The sequence below is a fragment of the Lampris incognitus genome, unplaced genomic scaffold (assembly GCF_029633865.1).
Source record: "Lampris incognitus isolate fLamInc1 unplaced genomic scaffold, fLamInc1.hap2 scaffold_155, whole genome shotgun sequence".
Taxonomy (NCBI): Eukaryota; Metazoa; Chordata; class Actinopteri; order Lampriformes; family Lampridae; genus Lampris; species Lampris incognitus.
Genome location: NW_026611120.1, coordinates 91,269 through 107,244, shown reverse-complemented (window position 1 = coordinate 107,244; position 15,976 = coordinate 91,269). Strand labels below are relative to the sequence as shown.

The 15,976-nt window shown below is 50.6% G+C and overlaps 1 protein-coding gene across 1 annotated transcript; it reads left to right on the top strand.

Moving 5' to 3' along the window:
• Positions 1 to 468: 468 nt before the first annotated feature.
• Positions 469 to 15,913, top strand: slc5a2 (solute carrier family 5 member 2). Its single transcript, XM_056301812.1, has 15 exons — positions 469 to 830; positions 971 to 1,042; positions 1,230 to 1,334; positions 5,034 to 5,093; positions 5,291 to 5,395; positions 5,646 to 5,751; positions 8,485 to 8,565; positions 9,130 to 9,359; positions 9,491 to 9,626; positions 10,446 to 10,553; positions 10,934 to 11,084; positions 13,626 to 13,794; positions 14,317 to 14,532; positions 14,763 to 14,895; positions 14,971 to 15,913. The coding sequence occupies exons 1-15, from the start codon at positions 717 to 719 to the stop codon at positions 15,189 to 15,191; spliced, it is 2,007 nt and encodes a 668-aa protein (XP_056157787.1). The 5' UTR covers positions 469 to 716; the 3' UTR covers positions 15,192 to 15,913.
• Positions 15,914 to 15,976: the final 63 nt, after the last annotated feature.

The window sequence follows — 15,976 nt, the reverse complement described above, 5'->3', positions numbered from 1 at the left end:
TTGGCCGGGTCTGCGGGTGGGAAGCCGGATGCGGGTGTGTGTCCTGCTCGCTGCACTAGCGCCTCCTCTGGTCGGTGGGGGCCCCTGTCCGAGAGGAAAGGGGGAACTGGGGAGAATAGTGTGATCCCCCACGTGCTACGCCCCCCTGGTGAAACTCCTCACTGTCAGGTGAAAAGAAGCGGCGGCTGGTGACTCCACATGTATGGAGGAGGCGTGTGGTAGTCTGCAGCCTCCCCCGGACCAGCAGAGGGGGCGGAGCAGAGACCGGGACGGGGGGGGGGCGGCGGGGGGGGAGGGGGGGTTGGTTGATGGCCACAGATTTTAACGTGTCTATGTTGGAGACACGGATGACTGGATAAACGAAAACCAGTGACCCCCCCCCACCACCCCACCACCCCCACCCCAACCCGGGTGTGTTGTGCGTGTCGGTGGCCAGACGTTAATATTTACTGCCATTAATAAACTGCTGAATCTGCCCGTTGCCGCTGTTGACCAAAGGTCTTGTTGGCCTGCCTGTCCCCGCCGCCCGGCCCCCAGTCCCTGCGCCACCACCTGCGCCTGCACCAGCTTATTTGTCTGTAGTCATTTGCAAACGGCTGCTGTCGTGCAGCGGCAGCCTTGTTAGTGGCTCGTCAGCAGGACCAGTCGGGCAGGGCAGGCGGACTTCCCAACCCCGCTGCGCCCCCTGCAGCAGGCGACGGGTGAAGCTGTGAGCAATGGAGCATCCTTCCGTCCATCCCGGTTTGTCAGGTAAAGACACCATCAGCAACCCCGCAGACGTCAGCGTCATCGCCGCGTACTTCATCGTCGTCATGGGTGTGGGCGTGTGGGTGAGTGCCCCTCAGTGTCAGCGTTGTGTTGCTTATGAGCTACAATAATGTGTGTATGTCACTCGAACTGTGTCCACTTGCATTCATATGAATTCGGTTGGCTAAAATCTGATGTATTGTACCCGGTATGATTGTTGCAGTCCATGTTCCAGACCAACCGTGGGACAGTGAGGGGGTACTTCTTGGCTGGGCGGACCATGACGTGGTGGCCTGTAAGTTCAGCTTCATATTGATTGCTCAGATCAAGATGTTGTGAATGTAGAATTTCTCATGTGAGTTTGAGGGACTAGACAAGATACTGATCCACTTTGAACCTCCCAGTAAGACCTTTTCATAGATCCACATTTATTTCACTTTAATCCCGGTTTCTCCTCTTCCTGCCCCCCCCCCCGCCCCCAGGTTGGTGCATCCCTGTTTGCCAGCAACATTGGCAGCGGGCATTTCGTAGGCTTAGCGGGCACCGGGGCAGCCAGTGGCATCGCGGTGGGAGCCTACGAGTGGAATGTAAGCTGCACCGTGTGCACGACACACACTTGCGGAGCATGGCGTGAGAGTAAACCCGGGTCACCGAGACCAGGACGCGCCACACGCGTCTCTGCCCTTCCTTTGCAGGGGTTCTTCAAAGTATTGCTTCCTCTCCGCCCTGTCCACATTATTGAGCGACAATGGCAAACAAGAATGAGCCATTATTACTGTAAATATACTAAACATTTTACACTCGTTTCACCTGCCTACGTGTGCCGCGTGAGACTGAGATGTGTCGTTTTATTTACCGTGTTTTATTCGGAACACGTGCTTGTGACCGTCCTACCAGTCAGCCTGCATGAAACGTCAGAGAGGCCGCTCGCTGTTTGACACGCCGTCTCCATGCCATGCTGTTTCTTCTGCAAGCTCTGTTCATTGTGCTGTTTCTTCTGCAGGCTCTGTTCATTGTGCTGTTTCTTCTGCAGGCTCTGTTCATTGTGCTGTTTCTTCTGCAGGCTCTGTTCATTGTGCTGTTTCTTCTGCAGGCTCTGTTCATTGTGCTGTTTCTTCTGCAGGCTCTGTTCATGCCATGCTGTTTCTTCTGCAGGCTCTGTTCATTGTGCTGTTTCTTCTGCAGGCTCTGTTCATTGTGCTGTTTCTTCTGCAGGCTCTGTTCATTGTGCTGTTTCTTCTGCAGGCTCTGTTCATTGTGCTGTTTCTTCTGCAGGCTCTGTTCATGCCATGCTGTTTCTTCTGCAAGCTCTGTTCATGCCATGCTGTTTCTTCTGCAGGCTCTGTTCATTGTGCTGTTTCTTCTGCAGGCTCTGTTCATTGTGCTGTTTCTTCTGCAGGCTCTGTTCATTGTGCTGTTTCTTCTGCAGGCTCTGTTCATTGTGCTGTTTCTTCTGCAGGCTCTGTTCATTGTGCTGTTTCTTCTGCAGGCTCTGTTCATTGTGCTGTTTCTTCTGCAGGCTCTGTTCATTGTGCTGTTTCTTCTGCAGGCTCTGTTCATGCCATGCTGTTTCTTCTGCAAGCTCTGTTCATGCCATGCTGTTTCTTCTGCAGGCTCTGTTCATTGTGCTGTTTCTTCTGCAGGCTCTGTTCATTGTGCTGTTTCTTCTGCAGGCTCTGTTCATTGTGCTGTTTCTTCTGCAGGCTCTGTTCATTGTGCTGTTTCTTCTGCAGGCTCTGTTCATTGTGCTGTTTCTTCTGCAGGCTCTGTTCATGCCATGCTGTTTCTTCTGCAGGCTCTGTTCATTGTGCTGTTTCTTCTGCAGGCTCTGTTCATTGTGCTGTTTCTTCTGCAGGCTCTGTTCATTGTGCTGTTTCTTCTGCAGGCTCTGTTCATTGTGCTGTTTCTTCTGCAGGCTCTGTTCATTGTGCTGTTTCTTCTGCAGGCTCTGTTCATTGTGCTGTTTCTTCTGCAGGCTCTGTTCATTGTGTTGTTTCTTCTGAAGGCTCTGTTCATGCCATGCTGTTTCTTCTGCAGGCTCTGTTCATTGTGCTGTTTCTTCTGCAGGCTCTGTTCATGCCATGCTGTTTCTTCTGCAGGCTTTGTTCTTTGTGCTGTTTCTTCTGCAGGCTCTGTTCATTGTGCTGTTTCTTCTGCAGGCTCTGTTCATGCCATGCTGTTTCTTCTGCAAGCTCTGTTCATGCCATGCTGTTTCTTCTGCAGGCTCTGTTCATGCCATGCTGTTTCTTCTGCAGGCTCTGTTCATTGTGCTGTTTCTTCTGCAAGCTCTGTTCATGCCATGCTGTTTCTTCTGCAGGCTCTGTTCATGCCCTGCTGTTTCTTCTGCAGGCTCTGTTCATTGTGCTGTTTCTTCTGCAGGCTCTGTTCATGCCATGTTGTTTCTTCTGCAGGCTCTGTTCATTGTGCTGTTTCTTCTGCAGGCTCTGTTCATTGTGCTGTTTCTTCTGCAGGCTCTGTTCATTGTGTTGTTTCTTCTGAAGGCTCTGTTCATGCCATGCTGTTTCTTCTGCAGGCTCTGTTCATTGTGCTGTTTCTTCTGCAGGCTCTGTTCATGCCATGCTGTTTCTTCTGCCAGGCTTTGTTCTTTGTGCTGTTTCTTCTGCAGGCTCTGTTCATTGTGCTGTTTCTTCTGCAGGCTCTGTTCATGCCATGCTGTTTCTTCTGCAGGCTCTGTTCATTGTGCTGTTTCTTCTGCAGGCTCTGTTCATGCCATGCTGTTTCTTCTGCAGGCTCTGTTCATTGTGCTGTTTCTTCTGCAGGCTCTGTTCGTTGTGCTGTTTCTTCTGCAGGCTCTGTTCATTGTGCTGTTTCTTCTGCAGGCTCTGTTCATTGTGCTGTTTCTTCTTCAGGCTCTGTTCATGCCATGCTGTTTCTTCTGCAGGCTCTGTTCATTGTGCTGTTTCTTCTGCAGGCTCTGTTCATTGTGCTGTTTCATCTGCAGGCTCTGTTCATTGTGCTGTTTCTTCTGCAGGCTCTGTTCATAGTGCCGTTTCTTCTGCAGGCTCTGTTCATTGTGCCGTTTCTTCTGCAGGCTCGGTTCGTGCCATGCTGTTTCTTCTGCAGGCTCTGTTCATTGTGCTGTTTCTTCTGCAGGCTCTGTTCATTGTGCTGTTTCTTCTGCAGGCTCTGTTCATTGTGCTGTTTCTTCTGCAGGCTCTGTTCATGCCATGTTGTTTCTTCTGCAGGCTCTGTTCATTGTGCTGTTTCTTCTGCAGGCTCTGTTCATTGTGCTGTTTCATCTGCAGGCTCTGTTCATTGTGCCGTTTCTTCTGCAGGCTCTGTTCATTGTGCCGTTTCTTCTGCAGGCTCTGTTCATTGTGCCGTTTCTTCTGCAGGCTCTGTTCATTGTGCTGTTTCTTCTGCGGGGTCTGTTCATTGTGCTGTTTCATCTGCAGGCTCTGTTCATTGTGCCGTTTCTTCTGCAGGCTCTGTTCATTGTGCTGTTTCTTCTGCGGGGTCTGTTCATTGTGCTGTTTCTTCTGCAGGCTCTGTTCATTGTGCCGTTTCTTCTGCAGGCTCTGTTCATTGTGCCGTTTCTTCTGCAGGCTCTGTTCATTGTGCTGTTTCATCTGCAGGCTCTGTTCATTGTGCCGTTTCTTCTGCAGGCTCTGTTCATTGTGCTGTTTCTTCTGCAGGCTCTGTTCATTGTGCTGTTTCTTCTGCAGGCTCTGTTCGTTGTGCCGTTTCTTCTGCAGGCTCTGTTCATTGTGCCGTTTCTTCTGCAGGCTCTGTTCATTGTGCCGTTTCTTCTGCAGGCTCTGTTCATTGTGCCGTTTCTTCTGCAGGCTCTGTTCATTGGGCTGTTTCTTCTGCGGGGTCTGTTCATTGTGCTGTTTCTTCTGCAGGCTCTGTTCATTGTGCCGTTTCTTCTGCAGGCTCTGTTCATTGGGCTGTTTCTTCTGCAGGCTCTGTTCATTGTGCTGTTTCGTCTGCAGGCTCTGTTCATTGTGCTGTTTCTTCTGCAGGCTCTGTTCATTGTGCCGTTTCTTCTGCAGGCTCTGTTCATTGGGCTGTTTCTTCTGCGGGGTCTGTTCATTGTGCTGTTTCGTCTGCAGGCTCTGTTCATTGTGCTGTTTCTTCTGCAGGCTCTGTTCATTGTGCCGTTTCTTCTGCAGGCTCTGTTCATTGTGCCGTTTCTTCTGCAGGCTCTGTTCATTGGGCTGTTTCTTCTGCGGGGTCTGTTCATTGTGCTGTTTCGTCTGCAGGCTCTGTTCATTGTGCTGTTTCTTCTGCAGGCTCTGTTCATTGTGCCGTTTCTTCTGCAGGCTCTGTTCATTGTGCTGTTGCTGGGCTGGCTCTTCGTGCCAGTCTATATTACAGCTGGGGTGAGTAGTACTTGAATCGCCATAGCTCAGCAACAGGCATCTCTCCAAGAAATGTGATAAGACCAGTGGCAGGACGTCCTCACGTGTGTCAAGCATATGAAAGTCCTTCTAAAAGCAGTTTACTGAAAGTGAGTGTACTGTGATGGCTCCCATAATTCCTGGGTTTGCACTTGGTTTTGTTAATCTGCCATTTACAGGTCATCACGATGCCCCAGTACTTGAAAAAGAGGTTTGGTGGGACCAGGATAAGCATCTACCTGTCAATCATCTCTCTGTTCCTCTATATTTTCACCAAAATGTCTGTGAGTAGCACCGACCTAGCCCATAGGAGGCATACACCACTTCATCAAACATTCACTTTCCATAAGTCTATCTGTCTGTATCTCTCTCTCGCCCGTTCTCTCTCTGTCTGTCTGTCACTCTCTCTCTATTTATCTGTCTGTCTGTCTCTTTGTTTATGTCTGTCTGTCTGTTTATGTCTGGTCTGTCTGTCTGTCACTTTCTTTAATAGTGCTTCTTTCATTCATTCGCTCACCCTTGTCCCTCCTGCAGGTGGACATTTTCTCAGGAGCAATCTTCATCCAGCAGGCGTTAGGATGGAACATCTATGTGGCTGTCATCGCCCTCCTCTCCATCACAGCCTTGTACACTGTTACAGGTTTGTGTGTGTGTGTGTTATCTTTGTGCCTAGATGCTTGCATGTACATCACCCACCAACTTGTACTTGCATTCATAAGCTGAGCCTGTGTGTGTCTGTAGAAGATGCCTAAACAGTTTTACTGCCGTATGACTGACCATTTTCTCAGCCTTGATGTCAGTGTAAAGCATCAGCCAGCGGTCAGTTGTCCAGACAGGGCAGCTCCTCCCCTCAGCTGTCCAGACAGAGCAGCTCATCCCCTCAGCTGTCCAGACAGAGCAGCTCCTCCCATCAGCTGTCCAGACAGAGCAGCTCCTCCCCTCAGCTGTCCAGACAGAGCAGCTCCTCCCCTCAGCTGTCCAGACAGAGCAGCTCATCCCCTCAGCTGTCCAGACAGAGCAGCTCCTCCCCTCAGTTGTCCAGATAGAGCAGCTCATCCCCTCAGCTGTCCAGACAGAGCAGCTCATTCCCTCAGTTGTCCAGACAGAGCAGCTCCTCCCCTCAGCTGTCCAGACAGAGCAGCTCCTCCCCTCAGCTGTCCAGACAGAGCAGCTCCTCCCCTCAGCTGTCCAGACAGAGCAGCTCATTCCCTCAGCTGTCCAGACAGAGCAGCTCCTCCCCTCAGCTGTCCAGACAGAGCAGCTCATCCCCTCAGCTGTCCAGACAGAGCAGCTCCTCCCCTCAGCTGTCCAGACAGAGCAGCTCATCCCCTCAGTTGTCCAGACAGAGCAGCTCCTCCCCTCAGCTGTCCAGACAGAGCAGCTCCTCCACTCAGCTGTCCAGACAGAGCAGCTCCTCCCCTCAGCTGTCCAGACAGAGCAGCTCCTCCCCTCAGCTGTCCAGATAGAGCAGCTCCTCCCCTCAGTTGTCCAGATAGAGCAGCTCATCCCTTCAGCTGTCCAGACAGAGCAGCTCATCCCCTCAGCTGTCCAGACAGAGCAGCTCCTCCCCTCAGCTGTCCAGATAGAGCAGCCCTTCCCCTCAGCTGTCCAGGTAGAGCAGCTCCTCCCCTCAGCTGTCCAGATAGAGCAGCTCCTCCCCTCAGCTGTCCAGACAGAGCAGCTCATCCCCTCAGCTGTCCAGATAGAGCAGCTCATCCCCTCAGCTGTCCAGACAGAGCAGCTCCTCCCCTCAGCTGTCCAGACAGAGCAGCTCCTCCCCTCAGCTGTCCAGACAGAGCAGCTCATCCCCTCAGCTGTCCAGATAGAGCAGCTCCTCCCCTCAGCTGTCCAGACAGAGCAGCTCATCCCCTCAGCTGTCCAGACAGAGCAGCTCCTCCCCTCAGCTGTCCAGACAGAGCAGCTCATCCCCTCAGTTGTCCAGACAGAGCAGCTCCTCCCCTCAGCTGTCCAGACAGAGCAGCTCCTCCACTCAGCTGTCCAGACAGAGCAGCTCCTCCCCTCAGCTGTCCAGACAGAGCAGCTCCTCCCCTCAGCTGTCCAGATAGAGCAGCTCCTCCCCTCAGTTGTCCAGATAGAGCAGCTCATCCCTTCAGCTGTCCAGACAGAGCAGCTCATCCCCTCAGCTGTCCAGACAGAGCAGCTCCTCCCCTCAGCTGTCCAGATAGAGCAGCCCTTCCCCTCAGCTGTCCAGACAGAGCAGCTCCTCCCCTCAGCTGTCCAGATAGAGCAGCTCCTCCCCTCAGCTGTCCAGACAGAGCAGCTCATCCCCTCAGCTGTCCAGATAGAGCAGCTCATCCCCTCAGCTGTCCAGACAGAGCAGCTCATCCCCTCAGCTGTCCAGACAGAGCAGCTCATCCCCTCAGTTGTCCAGATAGAGCAGCTCATCCCCTCAGCTGTCCAGACAGAGCAGCTCATCCCCTCAGCTGTCCAGACAGAGCAGCTCATCCCCTCAGTTGTCCAGACAGAGCAGCTCATCCCCTCAGCTGTCCAGATAGAGCAGCTCCTCCCTTCAACTGTCCAGACAGAGCAGCTCCTCCCCTCAGTTGTCCAGATAGAGCAGCTCCTCCCCTCAGTTGTCCAGACAGAGCAGCTCCTCCCTTCAACTGTCCAGATAGAGCAGCTCCTCCCTTCAACTGTCCAGACAGAGCAGCTCATCCCCTCAGCTGTCCAGACAGAGCAGCTCATCCCCTCAGCTGTCCAGACAGAGCAGCTCATCCCCTCAGCTGTCCAGATAGAGCAGCTCATCCCCTCAGCTGTCCAGATAGAGCAGCTCATCCCCTCAGTTGTCCAGACAGAGCAGCTCATCCCCTCAGCTGTCCAGATAGAGCAGATCCTCCCCTCAGCTGTCCAGACAGAGCAGCTCATCCCCTCAGTTGTCCAGACAGAGCAGCTCATCCCCTCAGTTGTCCAGACAGAGCAGCTCATCCCCTCAGTTGTCCAGACAGAGCAGCTCCTCCCCTCAGCTGTCCAGATAGAGCAGCTCCTCCCCTCAGCTGTCCAGATAGAGCAGCTCATCCCCTCAGTTGTCCAGATAGAGCAGCTCATCCCCTCAGTTGTCCAGACAGAGCAGCTCATCCCCTCAGTTGTCCAGACAGAGCAGCTCATCCCCTCAGTTGTCCAGACAGAGCAGCTCATCCCCTCAGTTGTCCAGACAGAGCAGCTCATCCCCTCAGCTGTCCAGATAGAGCAGCTCATCCCCTCTGTAACCTTTCTGGCTTTTCCATTCAGTATGAGCTCATGGAGGTTTACAGCTACTCAGTCAGCTTGCTGGTGTATATTGAGTAATGGTACTGATTAATGTTGCTCCTGTGCATGTGTGCTCGTGCATATTTGTGTGTGTGTGTGAGACCAGGTGGCCTTGCTGCTCTCATGTACACCGACACAGTTCAGACCTTCATCATCATTGCTGGGGCCTTTGTCCTAACGGGTTTCTGTAAGTCTACATTGGACACCATTGCTTATCTGCAGCCTACTAAGAAAGTCAAAATATGATCCATGATGCAAGACAAGGGGGCAGGAGGAATGAGCAGGCAGGGGGCAAAAATAGTACCACTCCATGTATTTCCCCATGAGCAGTTAGCGCTGACAAAGCTCTGGGAAAGTAATGGCCCACAACAGGAGAGGAGGGGAAAGGCAGACGGGCAGTGGAGAGGACTCTGAACTGTGAGACTGATTAGGAAAGAACAAGTGGGTCATATTTCATGACTTAACACTTCTCTATTATATGCACATATTGGAGTGCAGATGCTAGTCCTCTTTTACTGCTTCCAGTACCAAGAACACTTCAAACAGTACTCCACCCACTGCACCCACCCCCATCCCCTCTGCCCAGTCTATGTACTGTAGTTGTAGGTCTGCTGTAGAGGTCTATTTACATAATTCAGTAGTGCAGGTCACTTAAACTGTGACTGCATCACTCTTCCTCTATTCTGTTTTTTCCATCTCTTCTGCTTCTACTTCTTGTCTCCATTCGTCCCTTCACGTGACACTCCCCCAGCCTTCGATAAGGTGGGGGGCTACGGTGCTCTCCTGGCCAGCTACGGCTCTGCCATGCCGGCTGCGACTGTCTCCCTGGAGCCCCAGCGCTACAACATCTCCCCGCAGTGCTACACACCCAGACAGGATGCCTTCAACCTGCTGAGAGACCCTGCCACGGGGGACCTGCCCTGGCCCGGGGTGCTTTTTGGCATCGCCGTAAATGGAGGCTGGTACTGGTGCACTGACCAGGTGAACACTCGGCATGTTTTCGCCATTGTGGAAGCAGGCCTCTCAAAGACGCCTGCTTTGATTTGACAGAGAAACAGCCCGTGACAGAGAGACTGAACTAGCTCTGCCCCCCCCCCTCTTTCTCTCTCCAGGTGATAGTCCAGCGTTGCCTGGCTGCTCGTAGTGTGACCCATGTGAAGGCGGGCTGCATCATGTGTGGCTACCTCAAACTGCTGCCCATGTTCCTCATGGTCTTCCCTGGCATGATCAGCAGGGTGCTCTATCCAGGTCTGTAAGTGCTTTCACACCTGGCAGTTGTTTCAAAACCGGGAGCCTTTCCCCCCAAAGGCTGGTTCGTTTATGTGAGCACAGCAATCGTACTCAGATGCAGGACAAAACAAGCGGATCGAGATCGCAAAGAAAGGGTGGTCTCGTCCCGCTTCCAGCCGAACCTTGGACAGGTTCGTCTGCAGCGAGGACGCAGTCCCACCAGACCAAAACACTCTTACCCGGTGCGTCTTAGGAATCGAACTTGTTGGCCGAACGTGTCACTGTGTGCGTTATTTAAAGCATGCCGTCCCCTGTTGACGTGTCTCATGTCTCAGCACGTCTTTGTACGAAATGCATCAACACATTCTTTTGAAATGGAGTCCAGATCCATGTGCAGACTGAACGTGGTGCTCGTGCTGACGACACCGGTCGCACAGCCGGAGAACTGCGACAAGTGCGATGATGCCATGACGAGCTTGTGCATTTTCGGTGCCTTGTCCCTGCGTTGTTCTGTCCAGGACACAATGACGGGGACACTCCCGCACCAGTAGTCTGACCAGTGAGGGAGCAGCTTGCTTGTGCGTGGCGTTTGTCTTAACAGTTTTGGTCCATTTTTAAATGTGGCCGTGTGAAAACAAACCGCACCAGGGTGTGTGTGAGTCCAGCGCTGAAACAGACGAGTCCCTGGTTCGGGACAAAGCGGACGGACAGACTGTTTTCTCCTCCTTTTGAGCACTTTCTTCTGCCAGCGTCCTGTGACGAAGCGTCCTGTAAGGCTTGTCAGGGACGTGGTGCCTTATGAGTGTGTTTGTGTGTCTTCGCTCTGTCCAACACTAGATGAGGTGGGCTGCGTGGTGCCGGAGGTGTGTCAGGAGGTGTGTGGGACCGCGGTGGGCTGCTCCAATATTGCCTACCCTAAACTGGTGATCTCTGTTATGCCCGACGGTGAGGCTCTTCCTTTCCTTTCTCCCTTGGTTTTCACTCGCTCTCTTCAAGTAGCTGGCCTTGTGTCTTCACCCCTTCCACCCCCCGTCTTCTGCCTCTCTCTCCATTGTCCCTCTCTTCTCTTCCTTTTCCCATCTGCTCTCCACTCACTTCTTCTTCCCTCAATCCCTTTTCTCCGCTTTACTTTTACTGCAACCCGTCCCCTCCCCCTCTCTGTTGTCTCACTAGCCTCCCCCTCTTAGTTGATCTCTCCCTTTTCTCCTTTTCAAACTGTGTCTGCCCCCCCCACCCCGTCCCATTGGTCATGTCTGCCCTATAAACAGACCCTTGTTCTCCCTTCTGTCTTCCTCTTGGCTGTCGTCTCGTCCTCCTGTCTGCAGGTCTGCGCGGCCTGATGCTGGCCGTGATGCTGGCGGCGCTCATGTCCTCCCTGGCCTCCATCTTTAACAGCAGCAGCACACTCTTCACCATGGACATCTGGACGCGCATTAGACCGCAGGCCAAGGAGAGCGAGCTCATGGTCGTAGGCAGGTAGGGGAAACAGGTAGGGAAGTATTTGGGGGAGGGAGCATCATCTGAGCCCCAGCCGTGCTCTGATATGATACTTTACATCAGCAACCAGCTGAATGAGACGCGACCCTCCGCTGGAGTCTTAAGTGTGGTAGGCTTGCTCACGTCAGCAACATCTTGGTGATGTTTCTATCGTGCTTAAATTCTGATTGTTGTGGCAATGCTTTTCATTTCACCCAGCACTACTGTCAATCACATGGAGCAGATTCATTTACTGTAATAACAACAACAACAACAATACACTTTATCTGTATAGCACCTTTCACACAAAACATGTAGCTCAAAGTGCTCTACCTTTAAAAGAGAATAAAAACAGGCTAGAAAAGAAGAAATTAGAAAGCCACTTTATTTTGTCATTGTAGGTTACAATGACATTTGTTTTCTGCATTTAACCCTTCCTATTCAGATTCAGACTTTATTTATCCCAGAAGGGCAATTCACTTTTACAATCTACCCAGACCCTTCACAAACTCAGACAAGCGGCCATCATCAGCATGTCAGAACAACAGACAGGTCAGTACATGGGCAAGAGATGCACACTGTCACCCTCGTGTGGCCCTGCATGCAGACTCACACCAGGACCAGGCGAAGGGCAACAATTCATATCAGTTAACATAAACAAACAGATAATAAATAAATAAATAAATAAATAAATAAATAAATAAGACATCCTAAGATGCACTGCACGCTACAGTCAGTGAACATACAGGCCCACAAGCCATGCGGAAAACAAAGAAGGAGCAGAGGGCAGCTGCAGCACCCGGGGGCCGACTCCAGTTCTTCTGTCCATCGCCTTGCTCAGGGGCACAGACAGGAGTATTAACCCTAACATGCATGTGTTTTTGATGGTGGGAGGAAACCCACGCAGACACGGGAAGAACATGCAAAGTCCACACAGAAAGGACTTGGGACGGCCTGGGGCTCGAACCCGAGACCTTCATGCTGTGAGGCAACAGTGCTGATTACTGGGCCACCGTGCCGCCTGCAGGCTTGGTCAGAGAGAGATGTTTTTAAGTGGCGTGTAAAAATCTCAACAGAGTTTTGCCTCTCATATCTTCTGGTAGGCTGTTACACCGTTTGGGGCATAGCTGGAAAAAGCTGCATCTCCACTTTTCTTTTTGGTGGGGTTTGGAGCAACTAGAAAACCAGCAGTAGAGGATGTAAGGGCTCGTGGCGGAACAAAACAACTGGCGATCTGTGTTGTAGGCTGGTCCTAAGCCACTGAGAGCTTTGTACACAAGTTGGGACTTTAAAATCAATTCTGGACGATCCAGGGAGCCAGTACAGCGCAGCTGAGACGGGGTGACGTGTTCTGTCCTCCTTGTTTTTGTTAGGAGTCTAGCTGGGTGAGTTGCAGCCTCTCAGTGGACTTTCTAGGAAGAGCAGTAAGAAGTGCATTGCAGTAGTGTACCAGGACGCAGGAACACTCAGGAATCACAACACTTCACTTGTCATTTCACTTCCTGCACGTGCGTACATGAAGTGAAACGAAAGGCGTTTCCCAGCCCACAGCAGTGCAACATAAAGACCAAAACACACTCAGAAACTACAAGAACACACATACCCAAACTAACACATCAAAAAAATCACCGTCCAACTCATGGGCTAGCAGTTAGCTTAGCCCGCCCCGCTCCCACGTCCTGTCAGACCGCAGCTCCAGGCAGGGGCCGTGGTCCCCAGGCCCACCGGACGAAGCAGACCAAGCTCTCCCAGCCAGACAGACACTCGACACACCTCCCCGCACTCCTCACGACCACATCGAAAACACCACAGTCAACGCCAGGTGAGGCCGCCGCCAGACCACCCTCGGTGTTATTTGAACTGCCGGTCTGCATGGGTTAGCAGTTAGCTTAGCCTGCCCCGCTCTCCCAGCTGATCCAGCGCCAGCTCTCCCAGCCATCACACGAAGACAGACTGAGACGCAGGCGTGGACAAAGACACTGCATGGACAGTGCTGGGTGAGGCCGGTGCAAACACGAATTTGCAGAAGCATCTTCCCACACCGGAAGCGGAAATTTCTAATAAGCTACTTGAAGTGAAAGCATGGATTAATTTCTAATAAGCTACTTGAAGTGAAAGCATGGATTAATTTCTAATAAGCTACTTGAAGTGAAAGCATGGATTAATTTCTAATAAGCTACTTGAAGTGAAAGCATGGATTAATTTCTAATAAGCTACTTGAAGTGAAAGCATGGATTAATTTTTCAGCACCTTGCTCGGTCGGGACCGGCCGTACCTGGGCAGTGTTTTCTGAGAGGAAAGAATGGCCCCCTGGTCACACGGGGCATGAAACGGTTTGATGCAGGGAGTTAGATTACCAAGCGTCTTACGCAGCTCGTCCCTTTTGGATTCGAGGCCAACTATTAGAATTTCTGTCCGATCCTCATTTAGTTAAAGAAAGTTATTATTCACCCATTTATTTATTGCTGGTTGTGTGTTTTGTCTCTCCATCCCTAATCATCAGCTTTGTTTGTCCTTCCTTGCCCCTTCGCTCCTTTCCAGAGTCTGGGTGCTTTGCATCGTAGCAGTTAGTATCTGCTGGATCCCAGTTGTCCAGGCCGCCCAGAGCGGTCAGCTGTTTGACTACATCCAGTCAGTTACCAGCTATCTGGCTCCACCTATTGCATCCGTCTTCTTCCTGGCAGTATTTGTGAAGAGGGTGAACGAAGCGGTGAGATATCATATGAACGCTTGCTAATGTTGTCTGTTTCTTCATATTCTGCCATGCAGTTGGCCCTTGATGCCTGCACCAAGTCCTTCCTTATTTCTGTTTGAACTGCACAGCGGTCGATAATAGCGTGTCTGATAACTCCTCACAATGTTGGTCTGTTTGGGTCTCTTCTCCTCTTCCCTGGCAGCTCCACCATAAATAGGTATTTTTTAGAACTGAGTTGAAGATATATTGTATTTGGTATTTTAAGCAAATTTTACAATTGTATTGTTATAAAATCCAAAGGTGGTCTGGCTCAATGTGACAGACAAACAGTGCACCCGTTGCTATTGTGTGGTGCTAAGATAAAAGCTCACCTAGAGGATCTGATCCAGAAAAGCATGTCAGTGTTCAGATTTTACACAAAAGGAACGTATGTCAAAAGAACAAACAAACAAAAAACACCTACACTTGGGAAAAAAATGCAGTCTAAGCTAAATGATGTAATGTCAAGTTCATTTCTTCCTGTCTCGTCACATTCAGGGGGCATTCTGGGGTCTAATGGGTGGCCTGGTGATGAGCCTGTGTCGGATGGTCCCCGAGTTCTGGTTCGGTACCGGCAGCTGTCTGTTCCCATCTAGCTGTCCCAGTCTGGTGTGTGGGGTCCATTATCTCTACTTTTCCATAATCCTTTTCCTGTGTACCTCAGTGCTGGTGCTGCTAGTCAGCTATGGTACCGAGCCCATAAAAGACCAACACGTGAGTAACTTCTCATCAGGACTTGAAACGGTGAAATGTAAAATCTGTTTTCAGCAACGAGGTCATGCTAAACTTTGGTGTCAGTGTCCTACTGTAGAATAAAAACCAGATGTACTGCATTCTGTACTGTATTCATCCATACGTTTTGCTTTACAGTCATTTTAAGATAGTTTACTTATTTATGAATGTGCGTCTGAGTGACCGAGCGCTCTCCTTCATTCTCTTTCCAGCTCTACCGTCTGGTGTTCAGTCTGCGGCACTCCAAGGAGGAACGGCAAGACTTGGACTGGGAGGACGAGGTGAGAGCAAGAAGAGCCCGCAGACGGGCCGAGGACAAGAGAGACAGGACTGAAGGTGACCTAGGTGAGGATATATGGGTTCAAAATTACATGCAAGCCCACACACATGGACAAAGTACTGACCCCTCTCTCTCCTCAGTGGTTCAGGAAGAGGTCAAGTCTGCTATCTGTCGCTTGCTTGGCTGGCTCTGTGGTGTGGGTGGTGGCTCTGGTGCCCCTGAGCCCACAGACCAGGAAGGACCTGAGGCATCAGAACAGCTGCCTGACATCAGTGAGGACACAGTGTGGAGGCACGCTGTGGATGCCAACGCCATCATAATGATGGCTGTGGCGGTCTTTATGTGGGGTTACTATGCATGAGCAGCCAGACTGTCTTGGGTGTTGACTGAAGTGAAAAAGATGGTGCTTTAAGATGAAGACATTTGTTTATAGTTATACATTTAGGTGTGATTTTTTTTTAAATGTGCTCTTCCATGATAATCCAATGAACGGTCGTCACTAATGAAATGAGTTCCTTCGCCATTGTAAAACCACCTGTTGGCAATGATGTGGAATGAACACCTTAAGATACAAGGTTTGAGAATGATGTGTCGAGGCCAGATAATGACAAATTGAGATTACATATCTAATAAATCGAAAACCAAAGGCAAGAGGGGCACCTCACCATTTTCTTCACTTTTAAATGTAAATTAGGCTGAACACAAATATTTGCCCCATTGCAAAAAATAAATGCAATGCAAAGCCTCAAATTACTTAAGTTAGAATGTCATTACTGTATCCTTTCATAGATTGAATTATTTGCCAGCCTAGTGCATGGAAACAGACACCCTGCAGAGAGGAAATCATCTTTCTGATGACAATCAATGGGGACGAGAAGAGAATGTAATAAAAACGCCTTTGGAAATCAAACTGACTGCATCCAGACTATCCTTCCCTTCAACTTTTTGAGCTCCCTCAGATTTGCCAGCGAAGTCAACGGAGGACACAAATGAAGATCTTTGTGTAATTTCACGGCTGTCCTTCAATACCTCAAAGATATCCGCACTCATTACTGTGTGATAAACGTAAAACAAAGCACTTTATATTGAATACTGATTAGTGTTGAAAATAAATACAAATTTTGTGTAATTGATTTTTCCAAAAAC